The sequence below is a fragment of the Dromiciops gliroides genome, chromosome 2 (genome assembly GCF_019393635.1).
Source record: "Dromiciops gliroides isolate mDroGli1 chromosome 2, mDroGli1.pri, whole genome shotgun sequence".
NCBI classification, from domain to species: Eukaryota; Metazoa; Chordata; class Mammalia; order Microbiotheria; family Microbiotheriidae; genus Dromiciops; species Dromiciops gliroides.
This window is the reverse complement of record NC_057862.1, coordinates 412,814,805-412,841,803: the sequence shown is the minus strand read 5'-3', so window position 1 is coordinate 412,841,803 and position 26,999 is coordinate 412,814,805. Positions and strand designations below refer to the sequence as shown.

At 36.9% G+C, this 26,999-nt stretch overlaps 1 protein-coding gene across 2 annotated transcripts in view; it reads right to left on the bottom strand.

Annotated features, from left to right (window-relative positions):
* Window positions 1-26,522, bottom strand: part of URI1 (URI1 prefoldin like chaperone) — a 67,283-nt gene extending 40,761 nt beyond the window's left edge. For both annotated transcript variants that reach the window (XM_043985512.1, XM_043985513.1), the window contains exon 1: window positions 26,102-26,522. In XM_043985512.1, the coding sequence (XP_043841447.1) occupies window positions 26,102-26,200 (99 nt within the window). In that variant the 5' untranslated portion in view covers window positions 26,201-26,522. The remainder of the gene's footprint in view (window positions 1-26,101) is intronic.
* Between the last annotated feature and the right edge of the window lie 477 nt (window positions 26,523-26,999).

Here is a 26,999-nt window from a genome sequence, read left to right as displayed (position 1 = left end):
AAAAAAAGTGTATCTTACCAATTAATTGAGACATTTTATTATCAAAACTTTAACTACATTTTGGCATAAATTAAAAATATTTTAATTGATATTTTTGCAAAGAATAATGCTCTGACAACACAGCTAAAAGTACAGATACAATGTTCACTACAATAAGCTTGTGGGTATTTTTTAAAACCATGACATAGGTTGTTGTTTTTTTTAAATTATCAATTTAAAGTAAATCACTTTCTAAGTATATTGCCAAACAGACATTTGCTTGAGTACTGAGAACATTCTGATAACATGGAAACCTTCTGTATAACACCAATTTTTCTCCAAAATTTACCTAGAACAAATTTCAACATTTATCTAATGTATGTCTTTTATTCCATGGGTTCCCTACCTCTTTTGTGAACAGCATTCAAGCATACTTTCCTTTTATACAAATAAATTTTTGACTGCATCTCTCCTCTTTCTTTATACAGTACCTTATTTCCCTGTATTTTCTGCACAGAATCCATCTGTGCATCTTTTCTCCTTTCAGTAACTTCCTCCTACATAGTTCTTAGCACTTCCAATAAGTGTATAGTTTCTTCCTGTTACCACACAATCTTGCTGTGTTAATCATATACATTCCTTTTTCTCTTATTGCAGATGCTTGGTTTTCTGTAGAATATATATGTGTGTGTGTATGTATACACACACGCACGCGCGCGCGCGCACACACATCTTGCTATATACCTCTATGATTAAAGCTAAATAGATGTTAGTAGGAAAGGTTTCTAATCCTCTTTGGATAAATAATTCAATTATCTACAAACCTAACTATAAAAATTTAATTCATATTTACTCTTAAATCTCAAAAATATGGAATAAAACTTGACATGACCTCTGTTGAGGGTAGTAACCCAACCCAGTAAAGGTAACATGTCTTGTCAGAAATCACTAGATGAAATTAATGCATCTAAATGCATTATAAACTCTTAAAGTATTATCGAGTATCAGAGGCAATGTGTGTCAAGTGTACCAAAAAGTAATACTCAATAATTTTAAATGCATAACCTAAATTACTAGATATCAAGAATAAGCTTATTTAATAATGAGCAAAACTGTACAACATAATGAAGAGAACAGCAAATGGTTCATCGATTTGTTACCTATTGGGTTGAAGGTATTAACATGAGTTAAAATTGATAATTTAGAAAAATCAGGCTATTATAAATCAAGGTGAGAAAAAGGTAAGGTAGACTGAGAGCTCTTTAATTTAGTTTAATCAAATATTATTCACATTCTTAAAATGCTAATAATTATAGGTTTGCAAATGTGCTAATTTAGTGATAAAGTTATAAATTTCTATGTGAGCTTCTGGTAGTTAAAATTAACCATGCCTCTGTAGCTAATGGTGGCCAGTTAATGCTGATGTTCACTACTGAAAAGACTTTAAGGATGTTAAGCAACTTATCAAGATATATACAGTGCATTAGTTCAGTTTATTAATGCAGTCTATGAGTTTCTTGAAAGGTAACCTGGCATAGTAGAGAGAGCACTGGAACTGGCATCAAAAGAGACGAGTTCAATCACATCACACCTCTCACACAAACTAAGATATTTGTATGAACTATGTTAGGTCAGTCACTTAAACGGACATTCAGTTTACTCGTCTGTAAGAAATAAGCAAACTTAGAGCACAAATATCCAAGGGTGGTTGTGAGAATCAGAGGAGATATGTATAAACTTTGCAGTCCTTTGCAAACTTTAAACAAATCATTTAGCTCATAGGCTAAACTGAACTAGACTGTTCATCTAGTTCAACTTTTTCATTTTACAGATTGCATAGATGAAGAAACTGAAGCTTTTTTAAGTCACTAAGTGGCTGATAGAGGAATTTTCTTCACCTAGGAATTCCTTATACCAATGAAATCACAGGCCAAGTCACTATCTATTCCTTATCCTTATCTTTAAAGAGCAGAAATTTAAATTATCCAATGAAATAAGGTTATATAAGGTTCAAAATTCTCTGAATGTTATTTAACAGCAATCATAAAATCTAACCTTAAGCAGGGTGCAAATATTTAAGTCATAGATCACAAGCTTATCAAGGAAACAGAGTGTAGATGGTTAAGCACAAATTCATCTCAATAATCAGAAAATCTTAAACAAATGTCCTATTGACAGTGGATCTTTTGTTTCATTTTTTTATGTGGACTATATATTTAGAGAGTGTGGATGGTTTTTTTTCCCTTTAAAGAAATACAAATTTCTTAGGGCATATATTTTTAAATATGAGAGGTTGGAACTAATGATCTCTAAGGTTCCTTCCAGCTCTAAATCCATGACTCATGTTCTCAAATTGGGGAGGGGGGGGCATTTTACAAGAAACTCCAAGTAAGAAGGTTAATAGAGCTCTATTTAAACCCCCTCATTTTACAGATGAAAAAACTGCGGTTCCAGTGATGTTTATTAACCTGTTTTGTCATACATTAAAATGGCAAAAGCTTGGACTGAAACCCAAGTCCTCTGAATCTACATGAAGCACTTTTTCCTTTCTATGTAATAAAGTTTAAATTACTGACCCTGACATTCAAGATTCTCTACAATCCAATAGCCCCCAGAAAGAAACAAAATACCTTTCCATCACTCTGGGTCTCACGCCTCTAGGAAAGGGGAATAAAACCATTCTTTTGGTTCCCAATATTAGTCCCCAGGTCTGAATTGTTAAAGGCCCCAAAAGGAGTCCATCCTAGGGACAAAACTCAGTGGACAATAAAGCCTACCAAAACTCATTCCCTAATGATTAACTACCTCTCCACCCCATAACCATGCCCTTACCAATGATTATGTAGCCTCAGCTGTCTAACTCAACACCACTTCAACATTCTACTCTAAAGTTACCATCCTCCTACTGTGCTCTCTGGAATTCAGAGAACAAACTTGCTTTCATCTTAAATCTTTTCTTTTCCCACATTCCATTTTCTGGCTCTCAGAGTCAAGGATCCCTCCTAATGTCACAGTCTACCTGGCTTCCCTTTCTAGCACCTTTTCACTCAATCCCCCCAACTCAATAGCTGAGGTGAAGGAGTTGGAACACTTTGCTCCATACACCCCATCACTACTTCCAGGTTCTCCCTTTCTACCACCACTTAGTACTTCTTTGAGGTTCATTCAATCCTTGTTGTTGTTCGGTCATTTCTGACTCTGTGACCCCCATTTAGGTTTTCTTGGCAAACATACTGGAATGGTCTACCATTTCCTTCTCCAAGTCATTTTATACATGAGGAAACTGAAGCAGATATAGTTAAGTGACTTGCCCAGGGTCACACAGCTAGTGTCTGAGGCCAGATTTGAACTCACAAAGATGAGTTTTCCTGACTTCAAACCCAGGACTCTATCCACTTCCATCTCACAGGCAGGGATTCCATTCTTATTTACCACCCAAATCAAAATCTGGTAGCTGTTGTCTACCTGCCTCCAGGACACAGCTCTTCTTTCCTCAATCAGTTCAGTGCCTGGCTCACAGTCTCTTTTCCTCAATTCCTGTCCCCATACTAGCGGATTTCAACATAGAAACTGATGCTCCCTAACCTCACAGTTCCTCAACTTACTCATTTGACATGACCTCACTCTAACTCAGCAACACACAAAGACAGCCACCTACAATATACACCTACTATTATTTTCATGAACTCTAAAATTCCCTTATCTGATCACAATCTATTTTCATTCTATAGCTCCTTCTGCCTATTTTTCTGTCACCCTATTTTTTACCTCCAATCAGGGGCATCATGGTGGCTGGCCAAGTGGATAGAGCCTGGGACCTGGAGTCAGGAAGATTCATCTTTAGGAGTTCAAATCCTACCTCAGACACTAGCTGTGTGACCTGGACAAGCCACTTTATCCTGTTTACCTCAGTTTCTTCATCTGCAAATTGAGCTGGAGAAGGAAATAGCAAACTACTCCAGTATCTTTGCCAAGAAAACCCCAAAGTGGATCTTTAAGAAACAGACCTAAATGAATCAACTAAACAACAACAATCTCCAATCCCTACCAGTTCTTTCCTATCAGTACTATACCTTTCTCCCCTCCCTATCTTGACCCCCTGGTGAACCAGCTCAATGCAACACCATCCTCTTTTCTTATTTTATGTCCCTTACCCCCCTTTACTTTATGGTCTATCTTGCCCTACCCAGCATCAGCCTACTACCCAATGTCTTTACTCTTAAACAGTGAAAAAAGCTGGAAAAAAAAAATCACAAAACAGTGCTGATTTATGATTTATTTACACTACAAATTTGTTATATAACTTCAACTGGGCCCTCAATGCAACAAAGATTCTTTTATACCTTCCTAATTAACTACCACCACTCAAAATAGCAGTTTTTCAAAAATTTTTCATCTCATCTCAAACTTCCCCATGCATTCTTTTCCCCCACCCTTCTCAACAAAACCTTGCCTCCTAAAATAGGCCATTCCCCATGAGCTCCATTTCTTCCCCCTCCTCATCTCAAGTCAACCAGATTTCTTCTGCAACTATCTTCCTTCTTCACACATTTCACATAAAGTTGGCCCCTCTCCTTATCAGGGGAACTCATCTACATGAAACAAGTAATCCTTTCTAACCTGTATTCTCCTACTGATGACCCTTCTTCTATCATCCCTATTCTCCCACATATCTTCAATCTTTCCCTGTCTACAGGTTTGCTTTCCTACTACCTACAAACATGCCCCTGCCTCCCCCATAATCACAAAGCCCTTTCTTAATTCTTCTGTCTCTACCAGCTGTCATTCCATATCTCTTCTCCCTTAGTCGCTAGACTGTTTGATAGGTACAGAGACTTCCTTTCCTTTCACTTTCATCTTTCTTTAGTCTGGCTTCCAAACTCACCATTCAATCAAAACTGTTCTCTCCAAAGTTACTAAACAATCTCTTCATTGCCAATCTAATGACTCTTTTCAATCATCACTTCTTGACCTTTTCCAAACCTTTAAAACTATTGATCACCCTCTTTTCCTTATTACTCACTTCTCTCTAGATTTTCATGACATTATTCTCTCCTGGTTCTCCTCCCACCTTTCTGACTACTCCTGAGTCTCCTTTGGTGGATCTTTATACAAATCAGGCAAATTAAGCATATGTGTCCTAAAGGATTATGTTCTGGCACTCTTCTCTCCTCCAGCTATACTATTTCACTAGTTTATCACCAGCTGCCACAGATTCAATGATCATTTCTATGCTATTGATCCTCTAATTCTACCTATTCAGCCCAATCTCTCTTCTGATCTGATCCAGTCTCACATATCCAAATGGCTACTGGATGGACATCTCAAAATGTATGTCTGTAATCAACAAAGTTAATATATCCAAAACTGAACTCTATCTTTCTCCCTAAACCATTTCCCCTTCCTATCTTCCCAATTACTCTCAAAGGCACCACCACTCTCCCAGTACACAGGCTCTTCCCTCTTTCTCACCTCACAAAGCAAATCTGTAGACAAGGTCTGTCAATTTTACCTCCATAACCTCTCAAATATGCACCCTCCCTCTCTCCTCTGACAATGCCCTCACCCTGATGCAGGCCCTCATTACCTCACACCTGGACTATTCCAACAGCCTACTAGTTGGTCTCCCTACTACATGTCGAACCCCACTCCACCTCATTTCTCCACTCAGCTTCCTAAAAAGCACAGGCCCTGACCATTGCCACACACCATACCACCACACCATCCCTTCATTCAATAAAACTCTAGCAGCTCTCTGTTACCTTCCAGGATCAAATATAAAATCCCTGTTTGGAAACTGAAGCTGTCATAACTGCCTCCCTCAAGCTTTCTAGTCTTCTTACACCTCTACCACCCCCCTCCATGTACAATATGATCCAGTGATTCCTTACTATTCCTCAATTAAGACACTCTACCCTCCCCAAACTCCAGGTATTTTCTCTAACTGACCCCCACGCCTAGAATTATCTACCTCTTATTCACCTCCTGGTTCTCTTCAAGTTCCTGTTAAAATTTCGCCTTTTTATAATAGGTCTTTTCTGATCCCTCTTATTCTAATCCCTTCCTTCTGTTGATTATTTCCAATTTATCCTGGATATGTTATGTTTGTTTGTAATAGTTATTTACATGTTTTCTCCTCCATTAAACTAAGTTCCTTGAAAGCAGGGACTTTCTTTTGCTTAGCACATTGCCTGACACACAATAGGCCCTTAATAAATATTTACTGATTGGCTCCAACCTACCCATCAAGTTTATCTTTTACTATTCCCCTTAAAAATATTCTATGTGAGTCCTGTATAAGACCTCCTTGTTGTTAATGCATCTGTGTAATTTCCCGAATTCCTGTTGTTCTTAATCCACAAACCCAGCTCATCAATATCTCTATTGGTACCTTCCATTCACTGTGGTGGATTTATGTAGTCCTTTTTTTCACTCTCGACCTGTTTCTTTTCCTGCCCTCTCTCATCCTATGCCTTTGCTAATACTATCTGTTAAAGAGAATTCTTCTGTCAAAGGGCCAACTCCAAAACTACTCCCTCCGTGAAATTTTTCCAGACTTCCTTAGAAGATGATTTCTTTCTCCTTTGTCAGAGAAAATAAGTCACAGATGTGGCTGCTAATATAACTGAACTACTCAAGAAATTACATTAAAGGACTACTTCCTTCCTCAAAATTAATTCTAGAAGAAAACTGATCAACTTCTATTTTTCTTCTCAACAGAACAATGTGTGACAAATCAAATGGAGGATAAATAACCTATGTCAGCTAATTATAAGTACTGTGATTTTGGACAAGTCACAAACTCCCAATTTCTTCATCTGTCAAAAGAATGTAGTTGAACTAGATTACTTCAAATATCTCTTCTAGGTCTAAAATTCTATAGCTTTATGAATTCAGGAACACTTTAGGCCTCTAACTAGTCAATAATAATTATATATAAAACTTGGCTTTTATAAATAAATTCTATTATCTTGGAAGCAACATGGCAGAAAAGAGAAATATAGGACTGAGAAGACCTAAACTCCAGCATCAGTTCTGTCACTTCGGTTAAATTACAAACTCAACAGGAAGCTAGGTAGCACAGTGGATAAAGTACCAGCCCTGGATTCAAGAAGACCTGAGTTCAAATGTGACCTCAGACACTTAACACTTACTAGCTGTGTGACCCTAGGCAAGTCACTTAATTCTCTTGCCCCACCCCACCAATTACAAACTCAAAGCCTCAGTTTCCTCATCTTAAAAATAGGGAAATAAGATTAATAACGGTTGCATTCCCTGCTTAACAGGTCTGAGAAAAGCATATGTAAATTTGAACTGTTATCATTACCCTATCCTTATGTTGAACAATGGAAAGTAACCTATCTAGCCAGATCAGTTATAGGTACATTAGCTGTGAGATTCAAGATTAAGTCTCAAGTATCACAATCAATGTTTTATTTCAGGTCATTGAAATTTTAAAATTTTGGCAGGGAATTTGCTGAAACTACTTCATCAATCTTCGGTTCAAAATAAAAGGACCTACCTGACAAACTGTTTCTACATTGAGAAGCAGGTAGGAAGGAATAGTTAATTGGCTTTGTGGGAAGATTTCAAATGACAGAAAATGAAAAGAGTAATATAACATATTTGAAAAAGAAATTCACACTAACATTCTAAAAGACAATATAAAGGAAAAGGTAATAAGCATGTTCCTTCCTACTCATAATCTTTGATGTTTTGTTCCCATGTTTCGTTTATACAACTATCAGGATCTTATTTATACATGGACATAGGACAAAAAAATTAGAAAGAGATTGGGCAACTCAAGATACCTCATGTGAAAAACATCTTCTAGTCCAGCACCTGAATCAGTTCCCCAATATTTAAAGCTTGGAATGGGGACATGGAGGTAGAGCTTAACCTAGAGTTTAGCTTTTTTGATATTGCCATTCATATGCCATCAATATTCAGCCTTAACATTCTAATGATGGAAGGGGATGATGCCCAGTGTGACTGATTCCTCACCAAAGAATAAAATAATTATATAACAGGTTCATACTAGAAGGGGCACTGGCCATGCTACTAACCTGCTTACAGAAGCTAAATGAGTTATTTGACCTATCTAGTCCTCATTTACAAAATGAGGGCAAGAAGAACTAGGTTGTAAAACAAAATGAGACAAAAAGTTTTCAAGCACTCTGATATGAACAGGCAACACAGTATGGCAAAATAGTCAATAGTCAATAAACATTTATATGCCAAGCACTTTGCTAACCTCTAAGGATACAAAGAGGCAAAAGTTAGTCCCTGCCCTCAAAGAATTCACAATATAACAGGGTAGATAACAAGCAAATAAACATGTACAAAAAAGCTATATATAGGATAAAAAGTAAATAATTTTAAAAGGGAAGGCACTAGAATTAAGAAGAGTTGGGAAAGTTTTCCTGTAGAAGATGGAATTTTAGTTATGTTCATTAATCTCTAGCCAAAATTTAACATTTCCTTCAATTAGGCAGCTTGGTGGTGTTGTAGCTAGAACACTGAGCTTGGAGTCAGAAGACCAGAGTTCAAATCCAGTTTCAGACACTTACTTGCCTCAGTTTTCTTAGTTGGAAAATGGGGATAATAGTAGCACCTACTTCACAGGGTTACTGTTAGAGTCAAATGAGATATTTGTAAAGTGCTTAGCACAGAGCCTGGTACATAGTAAGCACCTAACAAAAGCAACTAGCAAGATTATTCTAATAAGGGATCATAGGTTTCCAACAATCAAAGGATTCCCTATAACACACAAAAAAAGTTAACTCCTGTTCTAATCACAATTCTACCACTAAATTAGCTGAGTGACCTCAGAAGTCACTTCCCTCTCTAGACTTCAGCACATGAAACCTTTAAACTGAAGAGGTTGACTTAGATTGCTAAAATCCTATTCCAAGTTATGACAGAACTAAAATCTACCAATTTCCAAACAACAAAGATTTAGGTGCCTGCCAACAGGAATTCTTTTTCCCCAAAATTCAACAAAGGTCTCTTCAGAACCTCATTTGGATCTGGTGAATGCCTGAAAGCATTCATGTCACCATTCCTTGGTAACCAGAGACATTTCCCCTGAAGCTGAAAGCTGAAGCTGAGCACTACCAGACGCTTGCTGGTTACTCTTCAACCCTTTTATTAATTGTTCACCCTAAGAGTATCTCATTTCATCTCAAAATTAAACATGAACTAACAGAGTACTTACATCAAGTCCACATTTAACACGTCAAGATCATATCCTCTAAGCAAAAAAAGATTATTCATTTAAAAAGTCAGAATCCCTTTTTAACAAATATCACAACCCTGATTTCTATATTTCTACATAATTTTCCTATTATGAATATAACAAATTTGTATACTTCACAAATAAACATGGATACCCTCTCCAATGATGCATATAAAATAAAATCTACCCCTATCATCTCATCCTGCATTATCCTTGTCCATGTCAACCTATAAATTTTCCACAAAGCATCTAATATAGTCACTTTCTTTTCTGCTTATAAATTTCCTAAAAATCTTTTGAGCTGCATTCTGTGTGTATATCATCAGTGGTAATAAACTATATCCTATCTATACATACCATGCAACTAGTTCTCCCTCACTTTGGGTCACCTCCAATTTGAATTCATCAGAAACAAGGTGTTCCTTGACTCACAATCATACAGCAATACCAGAAGAAATTTGTTCAGTCATTTTTCAGTCATGCCAACTCTTCATGACCCTATTTGGAGTTTTCTTGGCACAGATACAGGAGTGGTTTGCCTTTTCCTGCTCAAGCTCATTTTACAGATGAGGAACTGAGGCAAACAGGGTTATAAGTGATTTGACCAGGGTCATACAGAGTGTTTGATGACAGATTTGAACTCAAAAATATCAGTCTTTCTGACTGCAGGCTGGGCACTCTATCCACTGCACCACCTAGTTGCCTGAACCAAAAGAAAAAGCTGGTGTTAAAAAGAGGGATTGTCAGGAAACAGATTGGGATCATTCAAGTGTTGCCACCAAATCAACGAGATGGTAGCCTAGATACTTTCTCCAAAACACATTAATTTTCAAACACCCCCTAAAAGAGAAAGTGTGCCAGATGTAGAGCATTCACAGCTGAATCCAGATAGAAAAAAAGGAACCCCAACAACGCAAAATCCTTCTGAATTAGTACTACATGAATTAATACTAAGATACACTACTCGCTTAGAGCAACCCTACCCCACCAGCCTCTGAGCTCTTAGCAGCAGGGGATTGTTTTTGAGGCCTATAAATATATTAAAGGAACACCCCACACACATACACACTTCCTGCCTATCCTCATCTAGCAGCCACATGAAGGAGAAAGGGAACAAAAATGCTATCTTCTGCGTAGGGCAGCCTCTAGATTACAAACACCCAAGACTATAGCAACTCTCTTTCTGGAACAGTCTTCTCATCTCTCCCCAACCTTGCAAAAAGAAGTAGATATCAGTTCAGAAAAAAATTCATTTCTAACCCTAATTCTAAGAAGGCATGGAAGGAAAGGAAAAGTGCCAACGGAAGAATTGGGTCACTGAGCCAGGCCTGAAGGAGAAAGGACTGAAGCCCAGCTAGGTCCAGTCCTATCCACCCTACCCCTACGATCAGGAGCGGACCTAAGCAGCTGAATTCTAAATCCCACACCAAAAAGGAAGCAGTTAAAGTTTTGAAATACAGTCCCTAAGGTTATACATACCAGCAAATAGAGGAGAGAGAGGAAATATATCAGAAAAGGGATGAAAAGGAAACATGAGGAAAAAAAAAAAAAAAGGCTGGAACATCAAAGACTTCAAGAGGAAAATTTAACAAAAACCCAGAGTGCAAACAAATAAATCAACAAAGGATCCCAACACAGGAAGGAAGAATGAATACTAAATCTTCAAAGAGATTACAAAATTCTCTTAATATTACAAGACATAGGAAAGTGAACGAAGTCCTGATAAAAAATAAAATTATCTGGGATCCAAAAAGAGCATGGAGGAAAAAATTCCAGAATGGTTCAGCAGAAATGAAACTGTTAAGAAACTGGAATGAATTAATTTTTCAAAACAGAAATAAAAACTAAATTAGATTAAATCCACAATGGAGAGTTTTCTCAAAGACAAAGTAGCTCATTTAGGCTCTAGATCTAGAAGAAGTCCTAGGAATTAAAGCTGTCCAAAAGTGGGATGAGCTGCCTCAGCAAATGATGGACTCACCCTCAACAGAGTATTTTCAAGCAGACACTGGATGACAACATGTTATAGAGTTCCTTTCAGGTATAGGTTGAACTAGATAACCTCTGAAGTCCCTCTCAATTCTCAAATTATGTGATTCTGTGATATATTAAAACAGTATAATTTTAAAATATTTTAATAGAAGCAAGAAAGAATTGGCTATAATATTCCCAAAAACTTGAAGCAGCAAAAACTTGGCAAAAGAGAAAAATTCAGCAACATTAAGGAAACACAATCTACATTCAAGCAATTAATGAAAACAAATTACCACATGTTTAGAGGCTATGTTTAAAAAAAAAACAAATTGACCTCCAGACCAAAAGCTTATCAAGAGATTTTTCAAAAGCACAAAAGGGGGGAAAATTATATAATCAGAACTTTAAAAAATAGGAAAAGTGAAGAAGGTGGGGGAGTAGAGCCAAAGCACTACACACTTCAACCCCACTTCAGATGTATCAATTTTCTGGGACAAAACTGAAATGTACATAAGTAAGGAAATTAAGGTAGAGGTCAGAATTAAATAGGTATCGTACTCTTATCAAGTCCATAGGTGAGCAATGAAGAGATGATGATCCTTAAAGTCTCTCAACAAAAAAAAGGACTACTGGAGAACAAGAGAAACAGAAGCCCAGGACTGGATCTCAGAAAATGAAAGGGATATACTGTGAAATAACCTGAGACCTCTTTAGCAATAAATGAGTTAAAGAACAAATCCTAAAAACAAACTACATGAACACAGTGATGTTAACAATATATCAAAATTTCTGGGATTAAGCAAAAACAAATCCTCAGAGGAAAAATAAAATCCATAAAAACATACTTTAATAAAATGGTGTAAAAATTCTGAATATGCCATTTTAAAAGTGTAAAAAAAAAAAAAACCAATACATCCAAAATAAGCAAAAAAAAAAGGGGGGGGGGTCTTGAAAAACAGGAGAAATAGAAACCAAAAAGACTAAAGAAATGGTTATCTGAAAAGACAACAAAATTGACAAATCTTTAGACAACTTAAAAAGGGAAATAAAATTAACCCAATAAAAACTGAACAAGGTAAAAATAACCCAAAAAAATCATATCCTATTATAGTTACAAGGCAACTCAAAATACAGAATTATCTATAAAAAATTAAAATTACCCAAATTAACAGATGCAGAAAAAAGTACAATATTCATTTGAGCTAAAAACCCTACAAAGTATAAGCAGAGAGTGATCTTTTAATACAATTAAAAGTATCTAAAACCCAAAAGCTAGCATTATATCATATATGGAAACATTAAAGTTTTCCCTATTTAGAGTAAAGCAAGAATGACCTTTTGCTTCCCATTGTTATTTAACATATTTCTGGAAATGGTAACAAAAGTAATGAGGAAAAAAAGAAATTAAAGATACATAAGCTAGGCAAAGAGGAGATAAAACGACTTGTATTTTCTGATGACAATATTTTACTTAGAAAAATAAGGGAAGTAGAAAAGAAATAAATTGAGACAATAGTTTCAGTAAAGTTTCAGGTTAATAAACTCACAAAAATCAAGAGCATTTCTACAGCTTGTAGCAATAACAAATCCAGGAGTTAAAAGAAAGAGAAGTCCTATTCAAAATAACTACAAAATGCATAAAATTCCTGGGATTTAATCTACTAAGGCAAATTTAATGTCTATATAAGTAAAATTGCAAAATGCCTCTTAAAGAAATAAAAAAAACTTTTAAAATTTAAGAGATACTCTGTGCTCTTGAATGGGTTCTGCCAAAATAATTAAAAACAATACTACCAAAGTTAATCTATAGAGTCAGCGCAATATCAAACTACCAAAAGAATACTTTTAACTAGCTAGATAAAATATCCAAATTAATTTGGGACAAAATGTATAACTTATGAAAATATATAAATCATATAGGAATGAAGGAGGAATAGCATTTCCAGGCCTCAAACTATATTTAAAGCAATAATCATCAAAACTACTTAGTACTGGTTATAAAATAGAACAGTATAACAATGGAAGAGAGTAGATAAGGAAAAACCAGAAAGAACCAAACTACTAATAGTATTAAAGCAACCCAAAACAAACTCTCTACAGAAGAACTTTTTAAAAAGAAATGTTGGCAAAAATGGAAAGAAGACTGGCAGAGTTAAGTTTAAACCAACAACTTATATCCTATCACACAACAAATTCAAAATAGTCAAAGTGAGTTGAATATTAAAGATTGTATCATAAATTACGAGAGGAAATAGAGTCATGCCATTCACAATTATGGAAAGGGAAGAGAGGCAATTACAAGAAACAGAAGCAATTACAAAAAACAAAATAGAGAATTTTGATTACAAGACAGGTGGGATAGCAACCACAACAGCATGGTCACACTCAGACCATAACACACCGGGTGCCTGAGTTATTCAAGGTTCTTCTCATTCTGTCCTGAGTGAAACAGTAATAGAGTACCCTGAAAACCCAGTACTCTAAACCTCAAAGATCCAAAAGCTGTATCTCCAAGACAAGGTCAACATAGGATCCTTAGGGCAAGACCAAACAAGGCAGACCACTTTACCCAAAAGGACAGCAGGAGTCAGAGCCTGGCCCCAGCACAAAGGCCAATTCAAGAACTGAAGCTGGAGAGATAACTATGTTAAAGAAAATACCAAGCAATATAAAAATTATCATTCTAGAGATCCTCAAGAGAAGCAAAGAATACCACCAAAACAACTACAAGCAGAGAAACAAAGGAGGACAAAATGGATATTCCACAAGGATTACTTGAATATCTAAAAGAAATAAAGCAAGGCATTTTTTTAAATCAAACAAAAGCTCTGGATGAAAGAATTAGGAAGAAAATAGCTTAGAATATAAAGTAATAAAACTTACCATGGTAACCAGCTCCCTGAAAACTAAAACAGGCCAAATGAAATTCAATGATTCCATGAGGCAACAAGAAACAAGAGAACAAAATCAAAATACTAAAAAATAGAAGACAATATATGATATCAAAAACAGCCCTGGAAAAAACAGCAAAGAAAGCAAATTTAAAGATCACTAAACTCTCTGAAATTCCTAATTTTAAAAAAAAAGCCTGGACACAATATTTCAAGAAAAAAAATTTTGAAAACTGCCTATACCTATTAGAATCAGAAGGCAAAGTGAAAATGGAAGGATTCTTCTACCAATCACCTCCTACAAGAGAAACCCCAAAAGAATACCAGGAATGTCGAAGCCAAAGAAAAAGAAGTCCTACAACTTTCCAGAAAGAAGTTCAAATACCAAGGATCCAGTCAGAGCCCAAAAGACCTGAAAACTTCTACTATAAACAAGAGGAAACATTGAAATTCAATATTCCAAAAGGCAAAAGAAATAGTTTGCTCTTCAAAGTTAAGTGTAATCCTATAGGGGGGGAAATAGATCTTTAATGGAATAGAAGACTTTGAAGTACTTCTGATGAAAAACTAGAGCTGATCACCAAATCCAGAAAAAAAAAAAAAGGAACTGTGGAATATGGATGCTGATCGGACCATACTATTTCTTTTGTTTTTGGTGCTGTTGTTTTTCTGATTTGAGGTTTTTTCCTTTGTGCTCTGATCCTTCTTTCTTTTTTGTGTGTGTGTGGGGGGGGAATTAGGGTTAAGTGACTTGCCCAGGGTCACACAGCTAGTAATTGTTAAGTATCTGAGGCCGGATTTGAACTCAGGTCCTCCTGAATCCAGGGCCAGTGCTCTATCTACTACACCATCTAGCTGCCCCCTGATCCTTCTTGTATAACATGACTAATGCGGAAATATGTTTAATGTTATTATGTATATATATATATTATATATTATTATGTATATATAACCTATATCAGATTGCCTGCTGTCTAGGGGAGGGAGAAAAATTTGAAATTAATTGAAATCTTACATAAACAAATGTTGAAAATTATTTCTACATGTAACTGGAAAATAAAATAATTTTATTAAAAAAAAAAGAAAAAAAAAACTAGACCTGAATAGTAAGTCTAAAACACAAATACAAGAGTCCAGAAAAAAAAAGAAGGGCAAATCTATTTGAGCAGCTGGAAGGGGCTATATATGGGGGGAGGGGGAGGGGGAAGGGGGGGGGGAGAGAGAGAGAGAGAGAGAGGGGCGTTTGTTGTTCAGTCATTTTTCAATCATATCCAACTCTTTGTGACCCCATTTTGGGTTTTCCTGGCAAAGATAATGAGGTGGTTTAAGGCAGCCAGGGTGAAGTGGCTTATCCAGGGTTACACAGCTAATAAGTGAGGGCAAATTTGAATTCAGGTCTTCCTGACTCCAGGCCTGGCACTCTATCCATTGTGCCACCTAGCTGCCCATATGATGATGTACTAGCATTGTAATAAGGGAAAAATAAACAAGTGTCCTCTTACAACCTTAATGTCTTCCAAGGACACTGAAGAAGCCAAGTAAGAAAAACATAGGACCTGAGAATAGATTGGTTCTGTTCTAAGAATTTTAAGAGGGGTAAAGTAGAAGTAATACATTAGTGTAGAAGGGAGGAAAAAAGGAGGAATTTGTTATTTCTCCTAATTAGAGTACATGAGAAAAAGAATATACACTCACTGCCCGGTGAGTAGCAGGCATCAGATTAAGCTCACTTATATAAAACAAACAAGGGAGGGTTGAATACATAAGATTTGGTGTAGAAAAACATCATAATCAACAGGGAAACAAGTGCAGATGAAAAGGTGTTAACAATGAGAATAATACTAGGGAGGGAATAGTAAGTGGCAGGCAAAAGGAACTTCCTGATCATCAAAGGAGGATTAAAAGTGAGAAACAGGGCAAAGCAAAGAACTAGAATTCTAGGTAGTATGAATTGATGCAGATTCAATGAGCAAACCCAGAAGAATAATTTATACAAGGGCAACACTGTAAAGAAAAATTTTGACAGACTTAAGAACTCTTATGAAAGTAATTATGATCCATATTTCCAAAGAATTCAAGGTGAAGGCATGTTATCCACCTCTTAGCAGAAAGATGTTGGTCTCAAGATGCAAAAAGATATATGTATGTATGTATGTATGTGCATGTGTGTATGTATACACACACACACACATATACTTAAGACATGGACAAATGTGTGTATGGATACATTTTGATCAACTGTTTATTTGCTATAAGTGTTCCTCTTTTTTCAGTTTTTAAGTTGTGAGATGGTTGTGAGGGAAAAGAGATGGGGAACTAAAAATACTGTTAACAAAAATAAGAATCACATAATTTTTTTTAAAGGCACAACAGACAACATGAAGAAAGTTCAGGAGGAAGCATGAATCAACAGAGCAGTTTTGAAAGCAATTTGTGGAATTTATCATACACTTTAAGAATAAAAAGCTAAAGACATGAAATGGAAATTCAATTTCATATACGATCCTCCAAAAAAGAAAACTATGACAGTGCAAATGGAAGAACAACCATCACAAAACAACTGAAAAGTTTAGAAACTATAAATAAAAGCTTTGCCCCAAAGAAAACATGAAAAGACACTTTTACCATTCTCTTGCATTGGTCTGGGTCTGCAGATTTCTTTGATGTATCTGATCAGTTTTTGCTGATTTTTAAAAAACTTTTTTCTTCTTTTTCTTTTTAAAAAGAAATCATTTGTTTTAAGCTATGGCTCTCTAGGAAAGAGGTGGGAAAGATAAGGAGGTAGAAAGGAAATCTAGACCATTATATTTTAACATCTATACAGTATTAAATATTCTTAATATCTGAAATTTCAAAAAAGCATGTAGCTATAGGGAACAGGAGGGAGGGAGAAATTCATTTTGGAAAATAATGCCTTCTTTTTCAAAACTGATGCCACCTGTGGAAGAGAATAGGATGTAAAAAAAAATTGAGTATATAACAATAGCTTACATTTTAGAAAGAAAACACTTTTCTCACAATAGTCCTGTAAGGTTTAAATACCTCCATTTTACAGGAAGAGGCCAAGGCTCAAAGCATTTAAGTGACTTACCTACTAAATCACTTAGCAGGTATTAACTTAGTGTCAATATGTAAGGTGGGTTCAAACACAGATCTTCTGATTCCAGAACCATTCTTTCCACTAAACTAAGATGGAAGTAGAAAGAGACCAGAAAGGAGCAAGGATGATGGCACCTGGGGGAGGGGGACATGGAAGGAGTCTCAAAAAGTCACAGGACAAAAGAACAAAGTGAGATATGAGGAGCCTCAGAAAGGCTCTGTAATTTAGAAATACAGAACATTTTTAGGAGTACTTTGAGACAGTAGCGGAAGATGGCATAGGAATTGGAGCAAAAGTATGGAAAGGGGTCAAAATAGTCCTAAAAGGCAAACTCCTCTTATTTGAAAATTTAGCCAAAGAGTGACACTGCACCAGAAAATTGGAGGAAGCTTTCTTTCTCCTTCCCCATTCTATAATACATGACCAACACTCAGGATACAAACCTTGGTTCTATCCTACTAGTACTATCTAGCTAGTTATTTATTATAGATGAATTGGAAAACTTTCTGCGTACTCAGAGACAGTCACTACCATGAAAAACCAATGTGGGCAGCTGTAGACTATAAAACTAAAACAAATTCTGAAGAAGCTGAACTGAAAGGTGAGGCTAACATGAAGAAAGAAGCATAAAACATTTCCCGACAAGATCAATTCTCTGACCCCATTGCTTACCTTGGTAGCAAACTTTTATGACCTGACCACTTTTACTCAAACTTTTGTTCTGATCCTAGTTTTGAACATATTTCCACTACAAGTAAGGCTTTTCCTCCTCTGATCTTTCACCTCTCCAATCCATGTCCCAAATACTATATAGGTTTATAGCAGACATACTACTGGCACAGGAACTTTCTGGCTGCAATGTCCCCCAAATTGAGAAGGAATCGATCATTTGGTGAGTAGTACACCAAATACCATTTATCACACACTGCCTATTACAAAATTCATTCAGCACTACAAATAACTTATAAATGAAATTTTGAAAAATAAATATTTGAGGTTGAGGATTACCTTACAAGGTATAGCCATATACACTGTGGACCAGGAGGACCTTAATATTTCAAAAGCAACAAATTTTTGGCAATAAGCTGTATACTCTGTACACATTTAGTATTCCAAACAGGTGTGAGGTTCACTGTATTTTAATCACTGTTCCACTAGTTTGAATTCAGAATGAGACCCAAGCATATGGGTAATAATTTAAGTATAAAAATAAAGCATACAGATTATGTCAAGTATTATTTATGTAAATTGAATGACTCAGTGTATTCTTTAAAAAACGAAGCTTTTTTCAATAAGTTTGGCAATTTTAATGAAAATTGTAAAATGTCTTTTACTGTTACATATTTGAACTGCTCTTATGTTAAAAAATGCTAAATTCAATTTGTTTTTAAACAAAAAGGAAATAAAATCACACAAACTTTTGATCTTAATGGCACAGGAACTTCTCTATAGACATATTTCCCTGACCCCCTAAACCAGGACCTGCTCAGTCCCAGGTCATAAGAATACACTAACTTTAGAATAGAATGGAAAAAACATTTGGACTTGGCAGTCAGAAAAGGTGAGCTTCAGTTCCTATACTGACATTTACTATATGAAAAGTCTCAAGGCAATTAATGTCTCTAAACTTCAGGATATTTCTCTCCTTTTTTAAGTAGTCGTAAGAATAATGATATCTGTGCTACCTATATCTGAGAGGTTTACTGTAAGGAAAGCACTTTATGAACCTTAAGGTTCTAAACAAATGTGCAATTTTTAAATACTGTCGAAAAGGATTAGTTAAGTGATTTGTCCAAGACTATAGAGAATTGAATAGAATTGTTTTTCCTACAAAAAGTATGTTACTATTTGATATACCTAGAATAGATATGCTTAACATGATACTCATCAAGTTATTTAGAAGTAAATAATTTGTGCACCAACAAAATTACTGTTAATTTGCCTCACCTTTTTTATTATTCTCATCTTCAAAGTTGTTTTAAAGCCCTTATGGAATGGGGGTAACTCTAAGCTCTCAAAGGCTATGCCAGTAGAATGAATCTTCTGGCAGAGTTGTTAAAAACTCAAATGAAATAATTTATGTTTGCAAATCTTCAAGGACTTTAAAAAAAAACAACCTGTAATCTAAAAGGGAGTAAAAGTAATCAAGAGGCTGACAAATGACAAAAGACTCAGATTAGCACTCATTCTGGAGATATGAAATATGACTAAAAAGTGTGAGTAATTTTTAAACATATTAGAATTTGTAGATCCAAATGATTGTTATGCCTTTCAAAGGAAGCATTCGGAAAAACTAAACACTTATTCCTTATTCTTATCATGCTGCCATTATTTCAAACATTTTAGGAGATCCGTTTTTGGAATTATCTTCATCATGTATGGCACATTCGTTTGAATATCTTTAATAGCAAAAAATCTTCTAACTCAAAAAAATTTCCCAAAATTACAGATTTTCAAAAGTGGAAGGTGCCTTAGTGACCATCTTGTCCAATCCATATCTGAAAAGGAATTCCTACTACAATAGCTGACAAGTGGTGGTCCAACTTCTGCTTCAAAATCTTCAAGGGGGGGTGGGGGTGGGGGCAGCTAGGTGGCACAGTGTATAAAGCACCAGCCCTGGATTCAGGAGGACCTGAGTTCAAATTCGGCCTCAGACACTTGACACTTACTAGCTGTGTGACCCTGGGGAAGTCACTTAACCCTCATTGCCCCACCCCACCCCCCAGAAAAATTTTCAATGGGAAAAAACCAGTACCTCCTAAGTCAGTCCATTCCCCCCTTTCCTTAAAATGTAAAAAACATTCCATTAGAGAAACAAAGGGGGAAAAAAAACCACCTCTTACTGTCTTCAAGGGCTTTAAATTCTACCAGGGAAGGACAAGCACACAAATGATTATCAAAATAATTTTATTACATATTAAATAAAAATAATTATTTTATCAAAATAAAATTTAAGAAAGAGAACAAATGGAAGACTCAAAAAAGGCTTTGTGGCCCTATAGGTGACATCTAACCTAAACCTTGAATATAGATAATGATGAGGAATGAGGAATGCCATCCAGACAAAGAGAAAGGAGGGTAGAATGGTAAATTTTGAGAACAGCTAATCAACTATTTTGCCTTAAAAATAGAATATGCGAAGACAAATTAAAGTCCAAAAAGGTAGACTGAAACCAAAATTATGGAAGTCTTTAAATGCCAGTCTCAGTTTATACTTTTATTACAGGAAAAACGGGGAGCCACTAAAAAATTTTGAGTGGAGGAATGAGTCAATGTGTGGAAAATAATTTTGGCAGTTATGTGGAAAATGGCTAAGAGCGGGGAAAGAAACTGAAAGGAGGCTGAATCAGAACCGCAACACACATAAGCCAAGCAAAAAGAAATGGGGGTCTAAACCAAGGCAGTGGCTCCATGAGTAAAATAAAGAGTAAAAATGACATGTTCTAGAAGTATGGTAGAAGCAACAAGACTCAGCAATTGGGGGGGGGGGGGAGTCAAGAATGACTGAGAACAAACTATTAAGACGACAAAAAGAAAATTGGGGGAGGAGGAGCATCACAATTATCACAGGAAATTGAGTTATATTTTGGACACACTGTCTTTAAGATGCTGGCTGATGAGGCATCAAATTACAAACATCCAACACAAAGTTGGAGACACAAGACAAAATTTCATAAGAAAATTTAGGGCTAGATGTATAGATTTAGGAATCATTTCTACAGAGATAATTGAGCCTAAGAAAGCTAATGAGATCAACACTCAATCAACAAGCATTTATTAAGCACTTACTCTGTAATAGAAACTGTGCTAGTGGCAATGTACAGAAAGAAGACAGAACCTTGAGAGCACACATCCATTGTGGGCAAGAGATAAAAGTGATCTAGGAAAGGAGACTGAAATAGTCAAACAGATGGGATGAGAAGCAGGAAAAAAACAATGTCACAAAAAAACAAAGAAAGCATCCAGGAAAAGATGGTGATTGATAGCATCAAAAGCTACTGAAACTCAAATAGCATGAGAACTGAGAAAAGGTCACTGGACTTCACAGTTTTAGTAGACTGATGGGCTTGGAAGGTAAAGGGGTTGAAAAGTGAGTAGAGGTAAGGAAGAGGCAATGAAGTGGAGGTTTCTTTTCTAGGATTCTCACCATAAAAGGGAAGAGATATATGAAAATTTAAGGAGATGGCAGGATCATTAACAAGGTTTTTTTTTTTTAAGGTTGGGGAGAGACCTGGGAATGTATGTAGGCTCAGAGAAGATGTCATTCCAAATCCATTGAAGGAATTTGATTTTTGGAGACAGCCAAGGTCTGGAACCAAGTGTGGAGAAAATGGTGAGTGATAAAAGAGAATACCATCTGAGTTTGGGTTTTGTTTTTTAAAGTGTGACCACTACAAAGTAATTAGACTGATAAACTAGTTGTAAAGGCAATTTCAAAAGAAGAATTTCAAAAAATACTTTGATCAATAACAGGTGCATTAATAGTTCAGAAAATAAAATATTCATTCAAATAACATTCAGGAACTATAATATTCTTTAACAAGATTCAGGTGCATTAATAATATTAAGGAAAACTTAGGTTCAGGGCTATATCTTTGATTTTCCATACAGAGAAGTGATGATCTCTGATATAAAATAACACAACTTCAAAAAGCATAAGCAATTTTTTAAAAATATAATTTTACATTTAATTTACATCTGGAAAAAAATCCTTTCAAGAAGAAGAATCTCCAAAGTCTGAAGACTCATTCTAAGTGATATCTTCAAAACAAATATTTATATAATAGGCAAACAGCAACCCCACTACCATCATGCAAAGAATGAATTCAAGATGAAACTCTTACAAAATGCCAAGATGAGCCTCCCTTATGTTGAATTTTATAACATATATATTATCAAAGCCTCCATAATAGGCACCTAATAAATATCTGTTAAATCTTAACAAGGAAGAAAAGAAGGAATGGTTATTCCAAAAACAATACTGTGTTGAGGAAAAAAAGGCAACAAAACCTAACCGTCTCAAAACTTTCCTAACCAAGCAGCATTTCTCTCAAATACAAAAAAGCTATTCTTATGGCATATTTAGTAACTATGTAAAAATGTGCTTGTATTTATTAAAAACAACTATAATAATGTAACCTTAGATCACTTCCACTCCTAGATCTATAACTATGATCTACAGCATAGGAAAATCTGGAATTCTTAATTTTTCTTCATTTACTTTTAGGGTACAAATATGAAACTAATTCAAGAAAATGTCTAGAGATAGTCTTTATGATTAATATGAGTTTAAATGCAATTCAACAATAAAAGACAAGGTTTCACCATTGCCTGTAGGTCATTTATTCGGTTTATGGATTATATGATACCATTTGTTTCTTCCTTTTCTCTCAAGCTACCAAATTTTAGATAATTTCATTGCTCCTTAGCATCTACATCAGAGGATAAGCAAGGAAAGTTGAAACTTAAAACAATTCTATTTTAGTAGCTTAAACTTTAAAAAAACGAAGCCAAAAATATTAGATTATAATGTTTAATTTATCCATTATATCCATCTCCTCTTAGAACAGCCATGAGAAGCTAAAAATCCACTAGTATAAAGGTACTAAGATGTTTTCCTTTTATACATCAAAAAAAATACCATGATTATCTTTTACTTATCTATATTCCACTGGTACCATAAGCATTTGACTGCTAACAATGATTTGTTAATAAATCCTAAAATTTTCCCCAAAAGTATTTTAAATGAATTAAAAAATATACTATGTAAGATTGTCTATTTTAAAGTCCAACAGTCTAAAGAGATGAATTTATAGCCTCCTGGTCTGCCTTTTCCACTGTAGAAAATCCATTTAAGAACAATCCTTTCTAATCCACTTACTGAGATTTTTACCTGGAACTGGTAGTCATTTTACATATCCATGACAGTTCTAGACTTGCTAACCGTGTGTGCCAAATGAATAACTAACAAAAAGTAACAGACCACAAAATAGAAATTTTGCACCATATTTGATGCTTTCAGAGAACAGTTATGGGGGGGGGGGTGAATGGGGGAGATTGCTCTTGGAATATGAGGCAGTTTTGCTTATATTTTCACTAAAGGCAATAAAGAAAACAGGGTGGAAAGCTGTTCATAGTATCTCAAATAAATGTACCTTTGGTTTTTAGGTACCCTAATATTAAAATAAAACAAACTATTATTCTCAGGAGACATTACCATCTTTCCTGTATCCCTTTTGAGGTCATAAATCAATATCACATGCAAATTATTTTACTACAAAATAGGGTAAAGGAATAAACTTGGTTCGCAATGTTATTGTTTGGCTGTTTTTCAGTACTGTCCAACTCTTCATGAACCATTTTTGCAGTTTTCTTGTCAAAAATGATTTGCCATTTCCTTCTCCAGCTCATCAGGAAACTGAGGCAAATAGGGGTTTAAGTGACTTGCCCAGGATCATACAACTAGCTAGTGTCTAAGTGTACAGTTGAACTCAAGATATCTTCCTGTTTCCAGATCCAGCACTTCCCCAAATGGGAACACTGAGAACATGAGAGATCTCTAAAGCTCCTGTTTTCACCGGTTCAGACAGTAATAATTATAAAAGTTTACCAACAAGAAACAAAACTAGTTTCTTTCTAAGGATCACAAATATAGAGTTAGGAGGAGGACTTAAGAGGTCATATATCTAGTTCAACCCACTCTTTTTGCAAAGAACCCACAAAATTAGTTACAAAGTTTCCTTGCTTAAAGATGGCCCTGCCCAGAGGATGGCTATTTGATTTGATATGATATAGGGGAAGTCCTGAGTGAGCAAACCCCTTCTACTAATGTAGGTGGACACCTTCTCAACAATGTATTGAGTTGCCCAGAGCATTGAAACGTTACCCAAAGACCTGGACCCAGGTACCCCTGACTCCAAAAAGACCAGCTCTCCATCCACTACACCATGCTAACTCTTGTGATCATGAATTAAAAAACAAAAACAAAAAATAACTATTTGGCTTTACACTGTAAAAATGCTTCAAAAACTTCCTGAAAACTTTCTAAAAGAACCACCATGTTTAAATATAATCCCCTGGTAATTTATAAAGGAAAAAAATGCACTTCAATCCAGATTAGTCATGAAATAGAAGTTGAAGAAGCCCCTTATTTTATATGTCTTCAATAAGGAATAGACTATCCTTGTTTTATTTCATGACATTTCCCCCCACAAACCAAGTTTTAATAAGCATTTTTAAAAGTTAATTTAAATTAATTTGTTTTGAAATTTATATTCACACTTAATGGTAACTAAAGACAATTTAAAAATACTGCTTTGGAACCATGTTTAGAAATTATACACAAAAATTAAATTCACTTTAAAATTAAATATAGCTTTGGCAAATACAATCCAAAATTTAAAAAACAGACTTTCCTCTCATGACTGATTTTCTACCTAAAACTTTGTTATTATAAATACAAAAGGGGAGGAGAGAGGGGACACAGAACCTTTAAATGTCTTTAGTGCAGGAACTCCCGGTGTGGAAATTTTCTCCCACCTAAGTGGGCAAGTCACTTAAAACTTCAGTCTCAGGTTCCCCATCTGCAAAGTGAGAAACTAACACCTATCTCTAAAGCACATGTGCTCTATAAATGGTAGCAAGGTAGGTAGACAACATTTCTATTACAATCTTTGAGAATTGTCTTGGTAACTGAAACATTAAGTGACTAGCCCAAGATCCGCAGAGGTAGAAAAATCAGAAAGGACTAGAACCCAAGTATCCCAAACTCCAAGGTTTTATCTCTATAAACAACAAGCTGCCTCCTCCTTACCCCTCTATCCAATAGCTACAACAGCTGAAATTAAGATGTAATAAAACGACAGACATTTAACAGGAATGTGCATTATGGCACAAAATAACGGTTTAATCCCTTAGAATTGACAAAGTTATTAAAATGTTTAATTATTCAAATACTAATGTTAAAATATTTAATTAAAAACATTTAAAACTACATTTGAGCAATGACATTACTACATAAACTAAGAAAAACTACAACAGGAATTTTCATAGTAACAGGAAAAAAAGCTATAATTTCTTAACCAATTGTCAAACTTTAAAGCTACATCAAACTACCAAAAAAATGCTTAAAAGGGCCCTTTCCCTTAAATTCAAAACAATTTTACAAGGTGATAAAATGTTTTAACTATTCCCTGACCCTTTCATCGGATTAGGATTAAGGCTATAGCCCGGCCCCCTCGTACTTTCCTTCACACACCAGGGTCACCAAACTCTGAAGAGATGAAAACAGAAGCACGTGACACAAGTGAGTCCCACACTTTCTCTTTCCAAACTAAGCGCAGCAGTACAGAGGCCCGGGAGGTGGGGAGGAGGAACTTTGAAGCTGCGGCAAGGAAGCAAGTAAAAAGTTCTTTGACACCTCCACCCCACCCCACCCCCCGAAAAGGAGTCAGAAGTGGATCAACTGTGTTGGGGGAAAGAGAGAATCTACCTAGAGAATAACAAGGGAAGCCTAGGAATCAGACAAGGGAGGAGGGCAGGGGCTGGGGTGCAGCACGGCCCCGAGATTTCCCTAACCACGTGCAAAATGGCACGGACAAAAGAAAGCAGGTGGTTACAACTCCCACCTTCTTTTCACCAGGTTAAAATTGGGTGTGAGGGGAGAAAGGGGTAATCGAGTGCAGGCGTGACCTCCAATTTCTAGGGTTAAAAGGAAGGGGCGGGGCTGCCCCAGCTTCCCCTAGGGGCAGGGGAGGAAGGCGGAAGTAGGGAAACGGGCCACACTGGGTCATGGGTAAATAGACAAGGGGGTACCTGAGGAGTGACTAAGGGGGTGCGGCGGGGGGGGGACTGACTAGGGGCGTGACGGGGGGTGCAGGGAGAGGCCTGGGGAAGGAGAAAGGGCATTTGGTTTTTTACCTTTTCCTGCTCCTCACGGAGCCTCGCCACATGCTCCGAGCGGAGCGGCTGCGTGGAGGAGGCGGCGGCGGTGAGGCTGGGCCGAGGCTGGGCCTCCATGGCCGTGCAGGGGGCGGCTGGGGCTCGGGGAGGACGCGTTAGGAGTGGAGTGGGGGAAGGCCACCGAGGGTCTCCAAGAGGCTACTGAGTCCTAAAGCAGTGTTTATGGAGGCGGCGGCTGCTCCTCGGGGCGCGCGTCCTGCCCCGGCCTCTGCCGCTTCTCCACCTGCAGCCCCGCACGGGCCCCCACGCTGCGCCCGCCGCCGAGGCCGGGGCTGAGGCGGAAGCAGAGGCCGAGTCTGAGGGAGAGAGCGCTTGGGACGGGTTTAGGGCTGCGGCGACCGCTGCTCCTGTCCGAGGTGCCCAGGCCCGCATTTCACACTCTCATTATCGGCCGCGTCGCCACCAGCTCGGGGAAGTCGAGCAGGAGGCGTGGAGTGGGACAGGCCCGAGGGCAGGAGTCGCGGAGGCGGGCAGCAGCCACAGCGGCGTCCACAGCTCCTAGACCCAGGCCCCTCCCTCCTAGCCCCGCCCCGCCCCAAGGCCCCGCCCAAGCACCCGCGCTGCAGGCTGGGTAGCGGCTGCGAGGGCCTGCCTCTGTAGGTCTGGAGCCCGACTCGCCGCCTGGGCTTCCCACTGCGCCTGCGCATTAGCTTTGCTCGCGCAGGCGTCACCAATGACATGCTTTTTTTCGGTCCTGCTTTCCTCTCCAAGTGTTTGTCAGATGGCTGGGAGGAGGGCCTCTCTTGGGCTGTCCTGGAGTGGAGCAACGTTAGCTAATTAATACCTCTGTTTTATGTTAGAGGTAGAGGTGGGAAAACAGACTTTAGATCAAAGGTTCATAACTTGGCTTCACCAG